The 21,233-nt window shown below is 38.7% G+C and overlaps 1 protein-coding gene across 4 annotated transcripts; it reads left to right on the plus strand.

The window, feature by feature from the left end:
* The first annotated feature begins 267 nt into the window (after positions 1 to 267).
* On the plus strand, positions 268 to 20,517 carry dtnbb (dystrobrevin, beta b). Of its 4 annotated transcripts, none has more exons than XM_086095249.1 (19): positions 268 to 618; positions 1,493 to 1,541; positions 2,269 to 2,336; positions 2,663 to 2,743; positions 2,837 to 3,050; positions 3,579 to 3,664; positions 4,148 to 4,302; positions 4,943 to 5,048; positions 5,449 to 5,615; positions 6,575 to 6,699; positions 12,956 to 13,046; positions 13,211 to 13,299; positions 13,489 to 13,602; positions 14,304 to 14,400; positions 14,511 to 14,531; positions 14,721 to 14,874; positions 15,801 to 15,890; positions 15,989 to 16,042; positions 17,265 to 20,517. In XM_086095249.1, exons 3-19 carry the CDS (start codon positions 2,270 to 2,272, stop codon positions 17,288 to 17,290), a joined length of 1,737 nt encoding a protein of 578 aa, XP_085951375.1. In that variant the 5' UTR covers positions 268 to 618; positions 1,493 to 1,541; position 2,269; the 3' UTR covers positions 17,291 to 20,517. The 4 variants fall into 4 exon arrangements, with proteins under 4 accessions (XP_085951375.1, XP_085951378.1, XP_085951377.1 ...); XM_086095252.1 differs by having other exon boundaries at positions 13,262 to 13,299; XM_086095251.1 differs by having other exon boundaries at positions 4,946 to 5,048.
* The last annotated feature ends 716 nt before the right edge of the window (positions 20,518 to 21,233 follow it).

A 21,233-nucleotide genomic window follows, 5' to 3' on the forward strand; every position in this document is an offset into this window, starting at 1 on the left:
ATATTTAAAAAATATTTTACATTTCATATTGTACATGCATAATTTTGTAATTGGTAATAATTAAAATTTAAAAAAATAATTAAATGAATAATTTAATAAATATATACTGATTTAAACAACTGAATAAATATTGAAGTCAGCATACTGAAATAATGAAACATTTAATGCTACGTCATTATGTATTCATTTCATTGTGTGCATGTTAGTATCGTAATCCGGTGCGCCTTTAAACATCTTGGCTTCGCGCATGCGTGCTGAGGAGCAGGTGACCGCGCATGGCATCTCCGCCGCTGCCGCCGCCGCTGACTTGATTATGCCGAGCGGCGCGTCTGTGTACGCGGCCACCACCACCGCAGTGCTCCGGGGGCTACCGGAGACAACCGAGACGACGGCAACCACGACGATGACGTTGACGTACGGCGGTCCAAGACGCTTCTTCCGGTTGTCGCGCAGACTACTGTGAAACGAGAAGAGTGGCTCGATCTTTTTTCCCCCCTCCTTTCTTTTCTTTTCTTTTCTTTTTTTTTTTTGAAACATCCATCCTGGTGCTGATGCAGCGGAGGATGCTGACGGTGCTCTAACTGCAGGATTGGAGGCCAGCTTCCTCGACGCCGGTCGGTGAGAGAAAGACACGTTATTAGGGACGATTATGATTACGATACCGTGATTATGATGTCACTAGTAGACAGATACGGGCGTTTGTGTGCGCGTCATGGCCGCTACACGGGTGATTTTTTTTGCGAGATACCGCAGAGCAGCGTCAAGCGGATGCTGAAGGTGCGGTTTGTACGTGAATGCACCTTGAAGCAGCAGCAGCGATGATGTCACTCGCACATTCGTCGTTTATTATGTCATAAAAATGCATTTGAACGCAACACTAAAGCAGGATTTTTCCATGCATGTGTGGCTTTGTTATGAGTCACGTTTACATTATATATAATATAATTCACTGGAACTATACGCATATTAATAAGTTCCATTTTGGGTGTATTATAATTCATCAACGTTGCAGTGAGCACATCTGGTGTAGAAAACGCTATATAAGTGCAGTCCATTTACAATATGTAAACATGTAATTTAATCATCCTAAAGTAATAATAAATACAAGTATTTTTAGTATGTTTACAGATTTACGATTACAAGTAATTTACCTTTTATTTTAGTATAATCAAATATAGTATAATAAATTAAAAAATTACGTAAAAAAATGTTTGATAGTAAGATATATAAAACATGTTTACATTGTATTTTTATATTAAGCATTGCATTGTTTATTTTGGTATCATATACTTTTTACATATAATTGTATATTAATTTAACCATTCATATTATTGCACGTTTTAAAATAATCAGAAAAATGACTGGCAATATTTTATTTTGTATGATGATCATGTGTGTAAAATTTGTAATGTATGATAACTATTTTCTGACATTTTAATGCAAGATACCATGAAGTGTTCATGGAATGTGTCTTCTTTTCCCCCCTCCCCAGGCTCACAGTTGAAAAAGTTTCAATTTGCGTGACGTTGAGCCACCGAAAGGTACATCTTTTTGTTATCCATCATGTGCTAGTTTAGCGAATGGGAAAACAACAAGTGTAGAAACAGCCCAGCTGGGATCTTTGGAAAAACTAAAAATAATCCACCTACGAGCACTCCCACACTTCAGATGAGCAATTAAGGAGAAGTCATTTGTTAATCATGCGAGCATGTCTCGCTTTTAGCATTAGCGGCAGCTGCCAGCTGGTTAGCTTAGCATAGTCTCATATCAAAAATCATGACTGACTCCTTTGCTATCGAGTTTGACAACACATTTGGAAGCACTACTTAAACCGTAGCGACGCAAAACGTGAAGCTACCAGCATTTATTACGATTTAGCATAGTGAAATTACTTTGCGATCCATTTTGTGGATACATAAAAAAAAATATATATATATATATATATATATATATAACCTGCTTTTCTAAAGAAGCTAGTCACACATAGCTGGTTAGCTTAGCATACACTTGGAAAAATCGTGAAAAAAAATATTTTGACAAATTTATACATGTATGTATTAGGACAAGCGGTTAAGAAAATGGATGGATGGATTTATTTATTTATTTTACCATAGCATTTAGAAATAACTCGTTAGCTTAACCTAAGCCACTGTTATTATAATAATAATAGTAATACAACTAGCTCGTGAGCTTAGCACAACCTAAGGCACCTTAATAATAATATTAGTAAGAAAAAGTCAATCTTGTTCTTTCTTTATGCTACCGCAGAATGATCGAGGAGGGCAGCAAGCGAGGCAAGGTCGCTGTGGAGAAAAGGCAGCTCTTCATGGAGATGAGTAAGATTACCTCCGCCAGGGAGGCTTTATTCGTCTGTTTGCAGCAATGTAGTTTGGTTTAGTGACAGTAGAATTCTGGCGTACCAAATTTGTTATCAAGTCCTGTCCTTTCCTGCCCCGACGTGCCCTGTCCTGTACAGTTCCTTATTGTCCCACCCGATCCTTCTCTGTACCACCATTCCCTGTCCCGTCTCACCCTGCCCTCCCCACCAAGTAACCAAGCAGTACAGGTTAATTAAAGTCAAAGTTTTCTTGTTCTTCGTACACTCGTATGACCAGAATGACCACTAAAATAAAATGGTTTTTTTTGTTTTCCTTCTTCTCAGGAGCTCAAAACTTTGACGTGATCCGACTGTCGACATACAGGACGGCGTGCAAGTTGCGATTCGTGCAGAAGCGATGCAACCGTGAGAACCTCGGCGACCATCAGCTACGCATGCTAACGCTAAAACCATTTATTAGGAACCTTTTGACTGTTTTTTTTTTGTGTGTGCCATCAGTTCACCTGGTGGACGTGTGGAACATGATCGAGGCCTTCCGGGACAACGGCCTCAACACGCTGGAGCACCACGCCGAGATCAACGTGTCTCGCCTGGAGACCATCCTGTCCTCTATTTACTATCAGCTCAACAAGCGGCTGCCCACCACGCACCAGATCAACGTGGAGCAGTCCATCGGACTGCTGCTCAACTTCATGGTGGCTACCTATGACAGGTGACGTCACTGATTTTTGTCCGGTTCCACACCATCCTGTCTGCACTGTCCTGTCCTGTAATCAGATTTTAATTGAGCTGTTCAAGAAAAAACTTTTTTCGTGATGCTAAGTTAAATAGCACTCTACAGATTCATAGATAATAAATATATAAATAAATACTTTACAGATGCATATAGTAATAACAATGAAATATAATGTAAAAAAAAAATCCGCTGTTTATGCATGATAATTAAATTAATTGTAACTACTTCTGGTATGTGACCACCGGGTGGCAGTATAAAACAGTGTCACCAGATGTGTGGTGTAAATGTAAAGGCAAAGGATAGACACAAAAAAGGTAAACAGGATAAAAATTGAAATTCTAAATTCATAGAGTCTAATTTCAAAGTAATAAACATAAGTAAATAAAACACTCAACACTACAAGAAACATGACATGACTAAAGCTGCGTGACGTATCAGCGAGACTGAAAGAAAGCTGGGAAGTCTATAGTAAGTACTCACATATCGTTGTTTGTCTTTGTGTAGTGAGAGCCACGGCAAGTTGACGGTGTTCTCCATGAAAGCAATGCTGGCAACCATGTGTGGAGGGAAAATAGTGGACAAACTGCGCTGTAAGTACATTTACGCACATAGCCTTTTCTTGGGGAGCCACATAACAATTTGCAATAAATTATTTGAAGTACAGTCAGGCTTCATATGGGGATCAGCGTTTCAGTACAACTAACATAATCACCCACTTACTTTTATCTACCTTAGATTTTAGACAATTAAACACTGATATAATTGTGACGTGTGATCACGTAAATCTAACATTAGTATAACTGTAGTATATATTTTTTTAGAACAAAAGTGCACTGTATTTCATAATATTATGACTATCTTGAAATGTTATTCTTATATTATTACAAATGTTGTCACTAAAAATATGAATTTGTGCATTCATTGAAACAGTTATTTTTATTTTATAACAAAAAAAAAAATCATGTGGCTTCTGTCATTACACACTTTGACCCCACATGGGGCGCTGTTTTTTCACTTATCTTTCTGTGGTGCAGACTTAAAAGTTTTTCTTTTCTTTTTTTGTTACCTGCCAGACATCTTCTCACAGATGTCGGATTCAAGCGGCGTGATGGTGTTCGCCAAGTTCGACCAGTTCCTTCGCGAGGTGCTCAAGCTCCCCACAGCCGTCTTTGAGGGGCCCTCCTTTGGGTACACCGAGCACTCGCTCAGGACATGCTTCCCCCAGCAGGTGGGAGGGCCACATTGCAATCCATTCTTCACACCATTCACATTTTAACGATTAATGCCAGTTTTTTTTTTTTTTTTTTTTTTGCCTGGATGATTCTTTTAAAATGATTTAGTGACATTATAAATTAAATTAGATAGATTTTCCCAGGTGTTTGGGAGACTTTGTTATGGTCCAATGAAACTAAGATCGACAAAAGCTATATTTGGGGCAGACACATCGCTGATCATCACCAAGCATTGTCAAACATCAGCAGCATCGTGCTTTAGTCCTGTTTTTCTCAGTTTCTCTCAGTCAATGTGGAAGGAATTATAAAGTCCTGGCAAAAAAAAAAGGTCAGGAAAAGCCTACAAGAACAGCTAAACTTTATTTGGAGTTATATTTAGAAGCACTTAAAATTGTGGCAGGCGTGTGATGACTCCCATGTAACATGAGTTTAAATGTGATTGGTCAATTCTGAACAGCCCATCCCAGTTTTAAGAGGGTGTGCACACTTTTGCAATCCCATGACCTCAGGGTTTGGTTTTGTGTTTTACTGGCTTCTGGAAAAGATTGAGTTGTACAAGTTGTAGGTCACATTAATAGTGGGAAATCTTCTTTTCTGTGCGTGTGTGTGTGTTTGTGCGTGTGTGTTTGCATCCAGAAGAAGATCACGCTGAACACGTTTTTGGACGTCTTGATGGCGGACCCTCCACCTCAATGCCTCGTATGGCTGCCGCTCATGCACCGACTCGCTAACGTCGAAAATGGTACGTTTGTTTGTGCTTTGGGCATCCACAGCGCGCTCTGACAAAAATGAGGAAGTAGACGACTTAACGGTAGAAGCAGGCATTTCTCTGCATGTTTTCCCATGTCACTCTTCTGTCAGTTTGGCATTTAGCCTAAACCTAAATAACTGCAACCAGAACCTTAGATCACTGATCAGAATCAGAATCCTAACTTACTAACACAGGAACCCTACCAGAAACTTAAACATGACTCTTAATTAGTACTTCGAAGCCTTTACCTGAGCCTAAGTCTAAACTTAACCCAAGTTGGAACAATCCATGTGTATGCATATTAAATATTTGTATGAATACTAACCATAAACCCGAACTCTAAAACCTAACCTAAACCATAACTATTTCCGATCTCCTGGGTTATTTTCAGTCTTCCATCCCGTGGAGTGTTCGTATTGCCGCAGCGAGAGCATGATGGGTTTTCGCTATCGCTGCCAGCAGTGCCACGGATACCAGCTGTGCCAGAGCTGCTTCTGGAGAGGCCACGCCAACGGACCCCACAGCAACCAGCACCAGATGAAGGAGCATTCGTCCTGGGTAACCAGCAACCAAACGCTTTTTAGCCAATGAAAGTCAAACATTAAAGAAAGGCACCGCGTTGGGACGTGATTGGAATTGTTGATTGGCGACATCTTGAGTTGATTATTTGAAGGAGATTTTTATCTGTCTGGGTGAGGCGTTTCATTTTTAAGGTAGGCATTTATAGCTTTTGAGCTGCTGATTATTTTAGGAAAGCTTGCCTTGCAGGGATTGTTTCTTGAGAGAGGTATTTACTTATCAAAAGTTGATGATTATTTGAGGGAGGTGTTTGTCTTAAGTAGATCATTATTTGAGAAGGGTATTTTTTTTCGAGTTTATGATTGTTTGAGGGAGGTGATTATTTTGTCTTATAATAAAAAACTATTTGAGGGCGGCATTTATTTTTCTTAAGATGATTATCTTAAATTTATGATTGTTTGAGGCACTTGTTTTTCCTCGAATGAGGGTGACACTTATTCGTCTTAGGTTGATAGTTGCTTGAGTAAGGCGTTTACCTGTCATGAGTTGATTCTTTGACGAAGATGTCTTTTCATCTTTAGTTTATTGCTCAAGGGAGATGTTTCTTTGTCATAACCTGAGGATTACTTGAGGGAAGCATTTATTTGCCTTAAGGTGATGACTGCCTTCGGGAGATGTTTATTTGTTTGTAATTGATGATTATTTGAGGGAGGTATTTATTTTTCTAAAGGTGATTATTTGGGGTGACATTTATTTGTTTTGAGTTAATGATTTTTTAATGATTGCTTGAGGGAAGCATTTTTTTTGTCATAAGGTGATAAATGTTCGTTAGTTTCAGCTTTCAAGTCGATGAGTTTCATTAGAGGCTCAGCCACCGTTTGACGAAACGCGATAAATGCCAATCTTGACCTACTTATGCGAATGAGATCTGCTTTGTCGCCGTGGCAACGCGTTGACGCCGTCATCCTTATTGTCGCATTCGTGCTCGCCTTTTGCAGAAGTCTCCTGCCAAGAAGCTGAGCCACGCCATCAGCAAATCCCTGGGCTGCGTTCCCATCGGCGAGCCGCCGCATCCCGTGTTCCCCGAGCAGGCCGAGCGACCTCAGGAGCCCCCTCACAATGTGTAAGTCTTTTATAAACATACTTCTTATGAAATGACCAGTAAAATGGTAAATCAGATTTAAAAAAAATATATTAACATGGTAATCTGTGAGTCCATTTACTCCCTATTATGTATGTCTTGTATGTCTTGGGTTTGTGTTGCTGTCGCCGTCATTTGGTTGGCATTTCAGTGTGCATCAGTGGGCGGAGAAGTTGTCAATCATTCTCAACTTGTGATTGTGAGCTCACTCATGACATATAAATGCTGTTTATATGCTCGACTCATTTCCATACTGGGCATTAGTAGAGATGATACCTCGAGTACTTTTGATATTTAACATTGCATTTAACGCATAATTGTGACCAATAAATGGTGAGCAAAGACCTTTCTTGTTGACGCAGATGATGAATCTCCGACTTGTCAAACTGCCGCCAACGACCAAGTCGCGCAAGCTAGCTCCTCCATGTTTCCAGCTACTTTGTTAATGTGAGCTGTGCTTTGAACTACGGAAGCCGCAAGAAGCATTGATTTAAAACAAAGTTTAACAAAAATACATTAGAAAAAATTGATAGTCATAGAAAGAGTCAGTATTTCTAAAATACAAATTGAAAAAACAACAACCCCGCCAAGCCTCCACTTTGACTTTCATTGATGAGACATTCGAGGAAAGAGAGTCTCAAATACTGCCAACCGATGAATTGCCTACGGAGAGTCGCTGCTGTTGTTTCCGTCCAACTTCTCCACTATGTGAGCGCTGACTTTGATTCCAACTCCCAAAATCCAGCACATGCCGTTTTTAACATTTTTACTGGCATCTGACAGCCACGCTTGCAGAATTTTTGTCAGTCACATTTCTCTGGGATTTGCCTTCAAAGTTTTGTGGGGGGGGATGTGTGTTTCCAGAATGTTCCATCCAAAATACAGCAAGACTCGCTTCTTACCTGCCTTGGGCTACAGCCTTTAAAACACTAAAAATAGCACAAAAACAGTCAACTCCCTCTACTTCGTCTTAAAGATACTGCACTTTTTTTTTTTTCAGAAATGCTCCAATTCTTGTTCCTTGACAGAATCTCTGGGGCACAATCAGTGTTGCCCTAAATATTAGGGGGGGGGGGGGGGGGGGTCATGCCAGTTGTATGTAAAACTTCATCAACTGGACTGTGAAGTAAAATGGATTAGATCATTTTTCATCATGGTGGCCTTGTTGCTAGGTAGAATTCATCATGAACGCAATAAACACTTCCTTTTTTTTAAACTAATATCACCATCTACTGGATGGTAAGTTAATTGCATAGAGTTGCCAAGCCCAATAAAAGAACAAAAGAAGGCTCTTTATCGTAATCAACTTAGTACATGTAAATTAGTTTTAACTTGTGGATTTATTTGTGGGGCAAAATTATTTGTGCCACAAAGAAAATGAATACTCTAAGGATGTTCTCTAGACAAGTTGGGAGAGTTGCAAGAACTATTCAGCTGGTGGATCTGGTGGGACACTGCCCATACATTGCAGGAAAAGGACAGAAAAAGGTAGCAGGAACAGGAAGTCACACAGTAATGACAACAACAATGAAAGTGAAGTAAATAAAGTTGAATGCCTCAATGACAAAAAGGTGTTTTTTTAATGATAGCACCCTCTGCTGGTCCAAAATCATCGTCATTATTTGTTCTTTCTGTGCCTTGGTCTCCAGCAGAGCTATTAAGATTAGACCCAGCAGACGTAATTCACTTTGCAGTGAGTGCGGTCCATTGGCTTTTTATGATTCGGGATGAAATGACCTCGGGAGTGCAGGGTGGGACGAGGGGAGCCGTTTTCTTTTTTTTTAGCCCCGCCAGGGCCGCTAACTGTGAAATATGGCGACAGCGAGGGTAAGTTAACGTTGCGGCTCGACCCTGCCGCACGGCAAGTTCAAGGAAAGCTTTGTCATTCACCAGGAACATTTCCTCCTGCTTCACCTCTGCTGTGCATAATTATTAATGCGACCAATTCAATTATGTAAAGAGCATCCGGGAAATATTCCCAGTGCTTACGTTATATTCACATTTTGTTAGGTTACAGCCTTATTTCGATTTCTACTCTACGACATACTTAAAAAAAAAAAAATTGTTTTGCTAATTTACTAACACTAAGGAACTTTTCAACCTTAATAAAATAAAACGACGCAATGCGCTTGTCCTCTATGTGGTCTTCCGTCAGACACAACAATACCGCTTTTGTCCATTCGGCGCCGCCATAATCAATATAAACTGAAAGTTCCTTAGTGCTGCTTTAAGAACACTGCAGAAAGTCAAACCAGGTGAGCAACCGGATTATGATGCTGAAACATACAGAAAGGTAGCTTACAAGTGTTTGTGATGTTCGCTGTGGTGCCATCTTGGATAGGTAAAAATGAAAATTGTTCCTGGTCACTCTTTGTGGGGCAGGATTCTTTGTGCCCTAAGCCTCGTTTGAAAGAAGAAGAAAGACCTACCAGCGATGCATACTGTGCTTGTTTCCTTGGCGGAGGGCAGTCACCCTTGTTGCTAGGCAGAATTCACTGGACATCAAGCCAGGAATGACATCAGACACGTTGACTATGCTCTTTCTAAGGTGACTTGAGTCAGACGGATTTGCTGCCCCAAAAAAATGGTGAAAGGACAGAGAGGGCTGGCAGGAAAAGTAACCCAGGATTTTTTGGACTGGTTTATCTGGTGGGAGAACCTTGTTGCTGGGCAGAATCTATAGGGCAAAATTATTCGTGCCCCAAAGAATGCAAACACGTCAGTCATGTTCACCATGCTGTTTTCCGGGAAAACTAGCTTTTTATTCGGATCTAGTTGGTGGATCTGGTGGAAGAGGCGGGGAAAAAACGGGAGGGTGAGCAAGCGAGCGAGAGAGTGCCGAAGAGAATCAATGATGAGTTTCCGTGGAGACGGTAGCAGCCACAGCCTCAGCGTTGTAGCCCAGACTCAGATGTGTTTTTTGCCAAGCGGGCAGGCGCCTTCTCTCCTTGGCGGAGGTAAGCTGGGTGCTGATTGTGGGTTTTACTGTTTGTAGCATGTTCATTTGTTTACTCCTGGGAATGCTGTGATGGTCAAATGAATGCAGGCAATCAAGTAGAATTCTGAAACTCGACAGAAGTGCCTCAAAGTGGATATAAATATATTGCTTTCGCCACCTCTGAAATGCCGAACGGGACAAATCATCCTAATGGGTCTCTCTGCCTTTTATGTGGTAATAATGTCTTCTTGCCCGCTGTTATGCGATACCCACTCGAAACTCGGCATTGTCATTCCCCTTCCGAAATGGCACGTGAATGCTGAGAGAAATGCCAAAGACACGAAGAATGCCGAATGATGATCATAGCAAACCTGAGATAGTAAGAATGGGCATATCGCTTTATTTCCTCAATCAACAAAGTCTGTGAAATTATAAATAATTTTTAAAAAAATTTAAAATTTCTCAGGATGTTGTAACTCAACAGTGCACTCTATTTTGCTTCAACGCACTTCAAGACATGATTAGTCGATCATCAGTTCCGTTCGATTGGCCAACATTTTCTTGCAGAAAAAGCATAACAATATTTAGAAATTCTGGAGAGAAAAAATATCGCACCCCTGTGGAAAGCAACCATGCTGCTATTCAGCGCCAAAATCAAGCAATATTTTTAAGAGCAGTCCGTTTTGCCTTAGTTGCTTCAAGACATGACTAATTGATTGATAATTCTATTTGTGGAAAAAGAATAACCATATTTTGTAAGGGCAAGAAAAACAATAATTGTTTTCTCCTGAGCACTTTCCACTTTTTGTCTTGTGATTGATCAACGCAATTGATCAAAACAAGCTGCAGTTTGAAAATTGCTTCAAGACATGATTAATCAAACATCAACGCCACATAATAGACCATATTCTTTTTGCAGAAAAAGCATAACAATATTTTTTTATTTTATCATTTGATTAATTAAAAATTTGTTGCACTAAAAAAAACGAGCGACCATTTTAAGTGTACAGTTTTTCTCAGTCGCATCAAGACATCATTAATCAACCATCAATTCCACACAATCGTCCAAATTCTTAACGCTAAGTTAATTAATATGCAAATATGCCCCAGAGTGTCTTTGGATCTCTCTCAAGCCACGCTGGAGCATCCACGACCTTGCCTTTTACCCTCCTGCAGAAAAAGAAAAACAATATTTCAGGGGTGAGAAAAATAATAGCACAAGTGTCCTAGAACTGTTCTTTTGATTGATTGTGAATTGTCACGACAAAGCTATTAAGTGGCGAAAACAAAGGACGTTTTGTGACCCACGGCAGCGCGAGTGGGAATCCTTATCTTTAACTCAAAACCTGATTGTGCCACTCACTTGATTAATATCAACCCCTGTAGGAGCCCTGCTGCGTGGTAGGTAGCATTAACTCTATCAAGCCTGAACCATGAGAGAAAATTCTGGAAAATCAACATATGACTTTTTATTTGTGTCATATTTGATACATCTGGTCACAATGCTTTAAATTCGTACATTTATTACTGTCAAAAATCTAATAATAAACGAACATATCAAACATAGCATTTTCCAAAAATCTGAAAGAACATTTCCCACTATTAATAACTTGTATAGGTGTCGCTCCTTTCTCAATTAGGGTGATCTTGCAAGGTCGCTGGAAAAGCCATCAGCTGGGTGATACTGCCCTCTAATGGATTATCCGTGCAATGCATGTGCCAGATCATATACGTCAGGGTTTTAAATGCGGGGGAAAAAAATATTATACTCATGAAATAGAGGGCTTAAAATGTCTTGTATTGAATATGATACGTTTGGCGTTCTAGGATTAAAAGCGCTCTAATCTTGTTTTGTAGCAGCGGCCTGACCGCATGAGCGACACAATGCTCATGTCCTCTGGGGCGGCTGCCCCCACCGAGAGGTAAGCGCCTCCTTCCAAGTGAGGATATTGGCCCAAGTGTCAGGGATTTTTATTTTGTATAAATGCATCAGAAGCATGAGAAAAGCATTCTGATCTTGCGGTATATTTTGTTCTTTGACGGATTGACATTTCAAGACAACGATCTGCGGGCGACCCTGTTTCGGGTTTTCAGGCTCCACGCACTGCATTTTGCACTGCGTTCATTTTTTTGAACCACAAAAACGGACGAGACGAGACGGGTTGCCCCAATGTGACCAAGTGGGCGTGTCAAGTGTCATAGTTTAGGATTTATTTTGTGAAAAAAGGCTCTTCCACCTAAATATGTTCCCTCCCTGTTTTGAAATGTCATTGGAAACGGGGATGCCGACAGCTTCCATCTTGCCTGCGGGTGGCGTCACAGTTTTTTGAGGCAAAAAATTGTTTATTAAGCCGGCGTGACGCTTCTGCGATACTGTGGCTTTCCAGTGGAGATATGCTGCAGATGAAAGAAAGCAAATGAACGCCGGCTAAATATAGAGTGCTCTTAGCCCTCGATGCGTTACATTTCACAGCTAATATTCTAAATTGGCATTTCACTGGTGTTCTTTTGAGGTTGCTACTCTTGTTCTCAAAATCAGATTGAGTGCTTTAGATGTCTTTTCGAGGCGAGAAAATAGCATTTGGGTTGAGTTGGATCAGAAGGACAGATTGGCAGCTGAATATTCATCTGCTGTGTAATAAAAGCCGCCTGCTTGCCGTTCATGTGAAGATCTGCTAGCGCTGTGAAGCCAATTTTTGTCCTGATGAATGCACCTGCTTGAAGGGGTTCCCAACATGGATGTCCACAGGACTCACTCCGTTGGCTCTGTGGAAAGTTAGGGGGAAAAATCAGCCCGTTTGACCTGATCGACATGAAATTGGGTTGACGTGCATATCATAATGTAGCACATGAAATTGCATATTTCCTTTTGTATGATATTGTATTTGATTAAAGACATTTATGCACATTTAGTTTATTATAAAATGCAATTTAGCACACTACCCTAGAGGGCAGTGTTGAGCTTTTGTTGTGAAAGGACGGTTGGCCAAGTGAACCACAGAAGGAGAAGAGACGGGACTTTAGGAAGAAAAAAAAAAGAGAAAAACCCAACATGATGTAGCGCTCCATGGTTGAATGTCCCATCTGTTAAGAGCAGAACAGGACACACACAAAAAGACCCATGTTTGAAAGTGAACAGGAAGTCAGCCATTTTGCAGTCAAGTAGCCATCTATCTATCTATCCATCCATCCATCCAAACATCCATCCATCCATCCATCCGATTTTGTGTTGCTCATCTTGTAAAATATTTTACATGCCCGTCTAGTGAGTCAAACTGTGTCTTTCACCTTTCCCTGCAGCGTTTTGGAGAGTCCAAGCCGGCTGGACGAGGAGCACCGCCTCATCGCCCGCTACGCTGCACGCCTGGCGGCCGAGGCGGGAAACTCCACGGTCAGAATTGACCAAATATTCACTTTTAAACGAGATAACATGGCGAAATGGAGTGGGGAAAAAACCCTAAACATATCCATCTGACTCATTTATTGGGATCATCCTAATGTTTTTTTTTTTGACTAGCCTGACTCTTGTATTATTATTATTTTTTAACTTCATAGCAACAATGTCCTCCCTCCGACTTGACGTTCAACTTTGATGCCAACAAGCAGCAGAGGCAACTGATTGCCGAACTGGAGAACAAAAACAGGTGGGAAAAATTCGAACAACCGACAAACCAGTGGGGATAGCAAAACATTTTTGCTCAAGGTTTGATTTTTAACAGAAAATTGGTTGCATAGATGCAACAAATAATATAGTATTCAAATATTATACTTTATTTTTATTTATTTTTTCTGAATAGAATATAAGTTAATATGATTTAATTTGTCTTGTTCAGGGAGATCCTTCAGGAGATCCAGAGGCTTCGTTTGGAGCACGAGCAGGCGTCGCAGCCCACGCCGGAGAAGGCCCAGCAGAACCCCACGCTTCTGACAGAACTCAGGCTGCTCAGGTAACAACTTGCAAAAGCACTTTTCTTCTAAGAAATTCACCTCATGCTTGATAAAAAAAAATACTACAAAAATTACTTCCAAATATTACAATGAAAATCCAAGAAAACAGTAATAAAAAAAAAAGTATTAGATTGATTGAAAAAAGAATACAATTTTTTTTAATATTTGACAATAACAATATTCAAAAATATTTTTGATATATATAATAGAAAAGAAACCCAAAATATTTGACAAAATATATTGGATTTATTTGTAAATAAATAACAAAAAAATCAGAAATAAAAAAAATAGAAAACACTACACAATTATTTATTACAATGAAAATCCAAGAAAACAGTAAAAAAAATAATAATCTTAGATCGATAAAAAAATACAAACCCAAAATATTTTACAAAATATATTGGATTTATTTTTAAATAAATGACAAAAAATCATAGAAAACACACAATATTAAACAAAAACTATGATTAAGAATTTTGCAGTGTTAGACAGATATATGAGACAAAAATATATAAATATTTGACAAAAAATTTGCAAGAATATTAGAAACAACAGAAACTCTTCGACACAAAAAAGTAAACTTGTCATAAAATACCAAATATTTTTGATGAAGGCTGTAAAATAAAACTTACACAAACTTTGGTGCTGTGAGTACACTTTAAGTTAGCATGAAATGACCTGTGCATTGATGTCCCGTCAGACACAGGAAGGACGAGCTGGAGAGGCGCATGTCGGCCCTGCAGGAGAGCCGGCGGGAGCTCATGGTGCAGTTGGAGGGACTCATGAGGCTTCTCAAGGTTCCAATCAAATCAAAAGCACTTTCATCATGTGTTAACGTGGCACACTAATACATTTCTTCTTCTATGTGAACGTTCAATTGATCCGTCTTCTACGTGCTGGCTGACAGGACGAGGAACAGAAGCAGGTGGTGAGTGGACCTTCATGTATTTTGGATGCATGCTCGGCGGTGACGGCGAGCAATTTAATCCGCTTATACATGCTCTTCAAAATCAACAAAAACTGGCCAATTTCGATTGCGACTACATTAAATTTAGCAGGCGATGACTGTGACATTTCTGTGCTGTGCCTAATCCGCGATTGTGGTCTTCGGCCCCAGCCGGGTGGCTCCCCACACTCATCGCCCAGCCACGGGGCAGGCTGCTCCATGCCCATGCCCATACGATCCACCTCGGCCGGCTCCACACCGACACACACGCCCCAGGATTGTATGGCGGGCCTGGGGGGCGACGTGCTGGAGGCCTTCGCTCACGGTGAGTCCGTGAAAATTGAGCTGGTTTACGGGAATTTTCGTGATTTGTTTTTAGATAAGAAAAATATCATCCTACATATAATCCAAACATACGTTAATATAATGTAAGTATTAAACAGATTGTGCATCATGATAATTCACTGAGCATTGTGTTGCTCATTATGCTGTGCACGCTTTGGCCACCAGGGGCAGTATAAAACATGCTACGGATTTTATGATGAAACTTCGTCGCTACTAAGCTGCAATACAATTGGTAGTATTTCACATAGGATAAAGATTATCTTTCTGTGACCTTTGTTGTATACTTTGTCTACATATTTTGCTACAGCGTCATCCATGCTAGTGTCATTAGCCTGTTGATGGCGTTTTACATTGTGTTTTAGCATTAAGCTAACAAACCTCCGTAAATCCAAGTTAATGTTTTGTTCAATAAATGTACATTTTTCTTTGTTTTATGTTTAGTTTCGTGGTAAACTTAAAAAGGGGGTTGGCAGTCAATGGCTTGAAAGAAAATACTTGGTGTTTTTTTTGTGTTTTTTCTAGGAATATCTGCCAAACTGCTTCTTGTGAAGCTTGCTGACACTAAAGCGCTAAATGCTAGCCCCTAGCTCAGATTTGTGCTCGCAAAGCTTGACAAAAAAAATTTGCCAACCAATGACTTGTATCTCAAAGAACTTGTATGACGAGTTACTTGTAAGTCGAGCTTCCAGGCCACCCCTCTTAAAGGCATATGTACACAGACATTTTCTATACATTTTATCCTTGCAATTCGTTTTTTCATGTGTTCATATAGGTTTAGTGTGTGTAAAAAAAAAAGTGGTTTTAATAAGTTTAAATGTGTTTACAGTGCATGGGAGGGTAATACTATTTAAAAATAAGTTTTTAAAAATATGCTTGGCTCTGATTGAAATCATAATTTTGTGGCAGGTGTACCTCGGAATCTGCGCAATGACCTGCTAGTGGCTGCCGACTCCATCACCAACACCATGTCGTCGCTGGTCAAAGAGCTCCACTCAGGTGAAATCACGCAAAGCACATTTATGAAAAACATTAAGTGAATATTAAAAAATAAAAAAAATACATATAAATTTTTTTTTTAACTTTTATTCTTCAAGTGGACGACGGGGCAGATGAGGAGGAGACGAACATGAGGAACGGAGGGGAGAGAGGTAAAACAGACCAAACGCAAACACCATCTCAAAGCAGGCAGTCATTTTTCCAAGTCACTAAAATTAAAGATACACAAAACCTTGAACACTAAATTCATCAAAAGTTTCTACCTGTTTTTCTTTTTCTTTGGCTTTTCACACTTCCAATAAAACGGGCATATTGCCAAGCGATTGCCATTAGGATACTGCCATGTGAGGTTACAGGGATTATTATGAGATTACTATAATTTTGCAGAGCTCTCATATTTGATTACAATGAAGCTACTGAGATTACTATGAAATCACCAAGAGATTTCTATGAACTTCTGAGATTCATGTCAGGTTACTGCAAATTTCTGTGAGATTACTATCATTTTTGTAAGTGATTTTTGTAAAATTACTTTGGGGTCATTGATATTCCTTTGAGATTATTGAGATTTCTATCAAATTAATTAATTAGTTATAAAATTGTAACGTCACAAAAATTACTATAAGATTGCTATGAAGTTCTGAGATTTGTGTGAGTTTACTGCAATTTCTGTGAGATTACTATGAGTTTTCTGTCAATTTAGTTTTAGGTTACTGATATTCCTTTGAGATTATAGAGATTTCTATAAAATTGCTATGAAGTAAAATGACTGAGATTAGCGTGAGGTTACTGTGATTATTATGAGATTACTATGATTTTAAAGAGATTTCTTTAAGACTACTATTGGGTAATTTGAGATGACAGATATTTGTTATTATTTCGATGAAGTTACTCAAATTAGTTTGACGTTGCCGTAATTGCTATGGGATTACTTTAATTTTCCTGCGGTTTCTGTTAAATTACTATAAAGTGACTATGTGAAGATTACTACGTGGTTACTGAAATCCGTTTGAGGTTAATTGCTATGAAATTTCTATGATTTTAAAGAGATTTCTATACATTTACTTTGAGGTTACTAAAAATGACAGAGATTACTGTAAAATTACTGTCAAGTGACTCCAATTGTTAACTATTATTATTTTCAATAATTCTTTGAAATTTCTTTGGGATTGCAAGGTTACTGCGATTACCAGGACATTGCTATGAAGTTTCTGTGATGACTAAAATGAGGGCAATAGTGAGATTATTATGAGACTGCAATGAGATCGATATGAGGGCACGACTTTACGATGACTTTAAAGTGCTACTACTGAGGTACCAAATATTCTTCTTTACATGTGTCCTGCATTTTTATTTTTATTTTTTTTTTTGCAGGCACCATGCGAGTACAGAAGCAGTGAAGCCAGAGCCGGTGCAGCGTCATAACGGGAACAATCAGTAATGACCGCGACGCCCGGCAGGCTTTAGCACGTTAGACTACTGCATGCTGTCATCCGAACAGGAGACGAAAAAATGTTTCTCGACACCTTGCAGGGTCCACTTAGCCAGTGTGTTGTCCTGTAAGATCAAAGTCATCGTGTACATATTGACCACGCCAATATGGCGACCGTCCCATTGCTTTTTAGCGCTAGCATTGGATTCCTTTTTTTTTTTTTTTTTTTTTTTTTGCATGAAGCGACACTCGTGTGTGCTACTGTGCGCTTGCTTGCGGCAACACTTTGTGGCTTTGGTAAGAGTTTGGGTCAAAGTCATCTAACTCTTGCAATGAAGCGCCACACGTCTGTCCAGACCACTTTCACGAGGAGTTTGGGTTTGAACCCTGGATGTGGCAAAATCCCAGAAAAAAAAAAAGAACGCACTTTCAAACGGAAATGACCGGCGATGTGCGCGTTTCACAGTGTAGTTTCATTTTTTTGTAAACTTTGTGCTTCCTGTTGTGATAAACACACATGCCGGATTCCTTGCAAATTGGTGCCGGATGCAAATATTTCCAAGGGATGTTTTGTGTTTTAGTATAGTCGGGTTGCAACGAATGATTTCTTAATCAAATATCTGTCAAGGTTTTTTTAATTTATTTATTGATGAATCAGATGTAGAGAAAAACAGTTTTATTATTTTTATTATTTCAAATTGACAGTGCAAAAAGTGCAAAAACAAATGCTGACTCAATAGTTTTGTCCGTAACATGTCAAGAAATACGCAAAATATTGATCGTTGCCTCCCAAAGTTAAAGTCTGATTGCATGGAGGACAAATCAGAGATTTGCTGAAATTATGAGGATTTGGACAAATTCATAAAAATAAAAAAAAGGTCTCCAGATGATTGTTTATCAACATAGTTTATTAATTATATAATCAATTAGTAATTTATCATCAACCAATCATTTGTTGCTCCTCTAATTGATAGAAAATCAAAATGATCGCTTTTCACACTCACGATCTTTCCCGGGGAACATGCATGCCGAATTCTGTGTAAATCGGATGTACTGGTGCTAGATGCTAACAGCAGACCTTTGGCTGTATGACGAGGAATCAAAATGGGTGTCAACCTGTGCGTTACACCAAATAGCCACTGGTTGATTTTCGTGCGTCGTACCATGATGAACACATGTCGTGTCGATCCGACGCTAATGTTTTCAATCTTGAACGGTTGGTAACGCTACTAAAATTGATTAGCATTTACTCTTCGTCTCTCAATAAACATCACGCTTCGGAATCTAGCCATTCACGTTGCATTTGAGAATGCTGGGAAATCCGAGTTATCCCCCTTGGAGTTCCCAATCCTTCCCCCGCTTTCTCAAATGCAACAATAGACACAAATACGTAAACGACAAAGGACACAAACATTCTTAAGCAGGATATGATAATTTAAAAAAATGAAGGCAATTTTGCATTTTTTTTATTTTTTTTAGCTGCTACATTGCTGCTACTGTGCACAACACAGCGAGGACTTGTTGTTTTGAGTGTCGTGTGTGTTTTCTTGAATGGCGGAATGAGGCAAAAAAGTGCAATGGAGCTTCAGCCGCTGCCTTCAGAGCCACAAAATGGGAGCGGGTGAAAAGGTAGTCAAATTCCGGAGGAAATCCATCGCTACAGTAAAAATGTTAATTTTGGTTTTTTAATGTGTGTGTATGAGGGGAATGTTTTGAAGTGCTTAATTTTTTTGGGTGAAGCATGTTGGCGATGTAACAGTTTGTGTTTGTGTGTTTTTATGATGCGACTATTTTTGGATTGCTGCAGCAAAACGAAACGCAATGTGGGGTTTTTTTTATGGGGGGGGGGGGGGCTAAAATGTGCTGAGCTGGACCACAAAACATTTTGAGCAGGGGTGGGCAAAGTATACGGCCCGCTCCGTTCTTTGATCAGGCCCACCGGGAACGCACACATTCATTCCTCAGCCCTGCAATATGTTTAATCCATTTTTTCCTTAAATGTGCTCATTCCGTTAAATTTAAAAGATGCTTTCAGTTTCTATTTTTTTCTATTCCGTTATTTCACTTTTATTTATCCTTTGTACCACTTTTTCTTTTTTCTTGAGAGAATAGAGAAGAAAATTCAGTGAATTTAATGAAATTCAGTTTAAACTACAAATGTGATTAGTACAATTAGTATTTTTTTTAAATAGTTTAAAATCATTAAATATTTTAATTAAATTGTATTTTTATGTTAAATGTTATTTATATTAATAAGTAATTAATTAGAATGTAATTTAAATATATATATATATATAAATTCATTTGTATTAAATTATCTAAATAATATATTATTTTTCTTTTTTGTATTACAATAAAACCTAGTAAAAAAATCCCATTTTTTCTTTTTTATCTTTTCTCTAGTTTTCAAAGTAGAAAAAAATCATCCATCCATCCATTATCTGAACAACTTATCCTCAATTATATTAAATTAATAATTTGAAATTTATACCGTAATTAAATTAATGTAATTAATTTCATTTTAATTTATTATTAAAACTAATTCAAATGTAATTACAAATACCTCATCTTGGAATGTCCTGACCTTAAAAAGTGAAATGTGGCCCTTGAGTACAAAAATGTGCCCACCCATGATTTTGAGAATCCGGCACCTTCTACAAGCGCCGTACACTGTGTTAAGGGGAAAAAAACGAAACAAAAACAAGCTCCACTTTTTGTCGTTGTTCCACTCTGTCCTGCTTTTTGGCCTTTATTTGTGTGACCTCGTTGGTCGGTTGTCTTCTCGTTGACGTTTGTGCCAAACGGAATGTCCGCGTTCAAATCTGTGTGTGTGTCGGTGTCGGTGTCGGTGTCGGTGTCGGTGTCGGTGTCACCATCAATCATTCACATAATGCCTGGACATGCTCGCATTTAAATGGAAAATGCTAAAAAAAACAATAACTTTATTTACTGTACAAGCAGAGCTCTTTGGTAACACAAGTGGTGGGATTCTTTTTTTTAATATTATTATTATTGTTTCTTTCAAACAATGTGCAAAAAAACAAATGTTATTTATTGAAGTCTGTGTGTGTGTGTGTGTGTTTATGCTTCTGCTATACATTTTGTTTCATTTTAAAATACTTTAAAAAAAAAAGGCCACCTGTCTTTTTGTAAATACATCAAATGTGAGATATTAAAAAGAGATTTAAAATATTGTTTGGCAGTGGTGTCATTGTTTGTCACGAGAGATGTTGAAAAACAGTCCAGGTCAGGGGCCGCCATCTTACATTGCCACGATTGCTCACAACTTCTGTTGGGTTTTGGCTGACAATACTGTTATAACTTATCAGTGCGTGTTTTACGCCAGAATATCTGTGTGGTGTAATGAGAGCCTCTCATTGTTCATTCATATAAAAGTGCCTGGTTGCGGGCACTGGCTGACGCTTACTCTCTGTAGCGAGAAGTGACGCCTCTGGCAGCCATCTTGTGTTGCCATTCATTCAAAGAAGGTTGCAGCATAGCTTTGTGGACAAGAGTAAGAGGGGTGAGTAGTAGTAATGATTTTTTTAAAGTGTAATGTACACTTTTTTGGTACATTTTTAAAAGGTATTTTTACACTTGTAAGAAAATGTTTATTTCCATTTTAATATTATTAGTACTTGAATTTAATTTGTATTTATATATTCCTTTGGGGGAAATTTGTAGGTTTTTTTTTAAACACTTTCTGATTAAAAAAAAAGAAGTTAAAAATAGGGTTTTTTTTAACTAAAATGTGAATACATGCTTGTTGCTTGGCGAGCCATGTAAACAAATACATGTTTAGACAAAGTTGCATGAAAAAGCATGTCGACCTTTGGAAAATACCTGAATTTTGTATTAATTGATCATAAAACATTATCGGATCGTTGTGTAAAAATCACAATAGATTTTTT

The sequence above is a fragment of the Leptonotus elevatus genome, chromosome 14, assembly GCF_054856555.1.
Source record: "Leptonotus elevatus isolate MCC_2025b chromosome 14, RoL_Lele_1.0, whole genome shotgun sequence".
In the NCBI taxonomy this organism is placed as follows: Eukaryota; Metazoa; Chordata; class Actinopteri; order Syngnathiformes; family Syngnathidae; genus Leptonotus; species Leptonotus elevatus.

Excerpts from the sequence above, each read along its gene's own strand:
- dtnbb (XM_086095249.1), top strand. The coding sequence starts at position 2,270 with ATGATCGAGGAGGGCAGCAAGCGAGGCAAGGTCGCTGTGGAGAAAAGG. Across the intron at positions 3,665-4,147 it reads AATAGTGGACAAACTGCGCT|ACATCTTCTCACAGATGTCG; the intron begins GTAAGTACATTT and ends GTTACCTGCCAG. Across the intron at positions 5,616-6,574 it reads TGAAGGAGCATTCGTCCTGG|AAGTCTCCTGCCAAGAAGCT; the intron begins GTAACCAGCAAC and ends CGCCTTTTGCAG.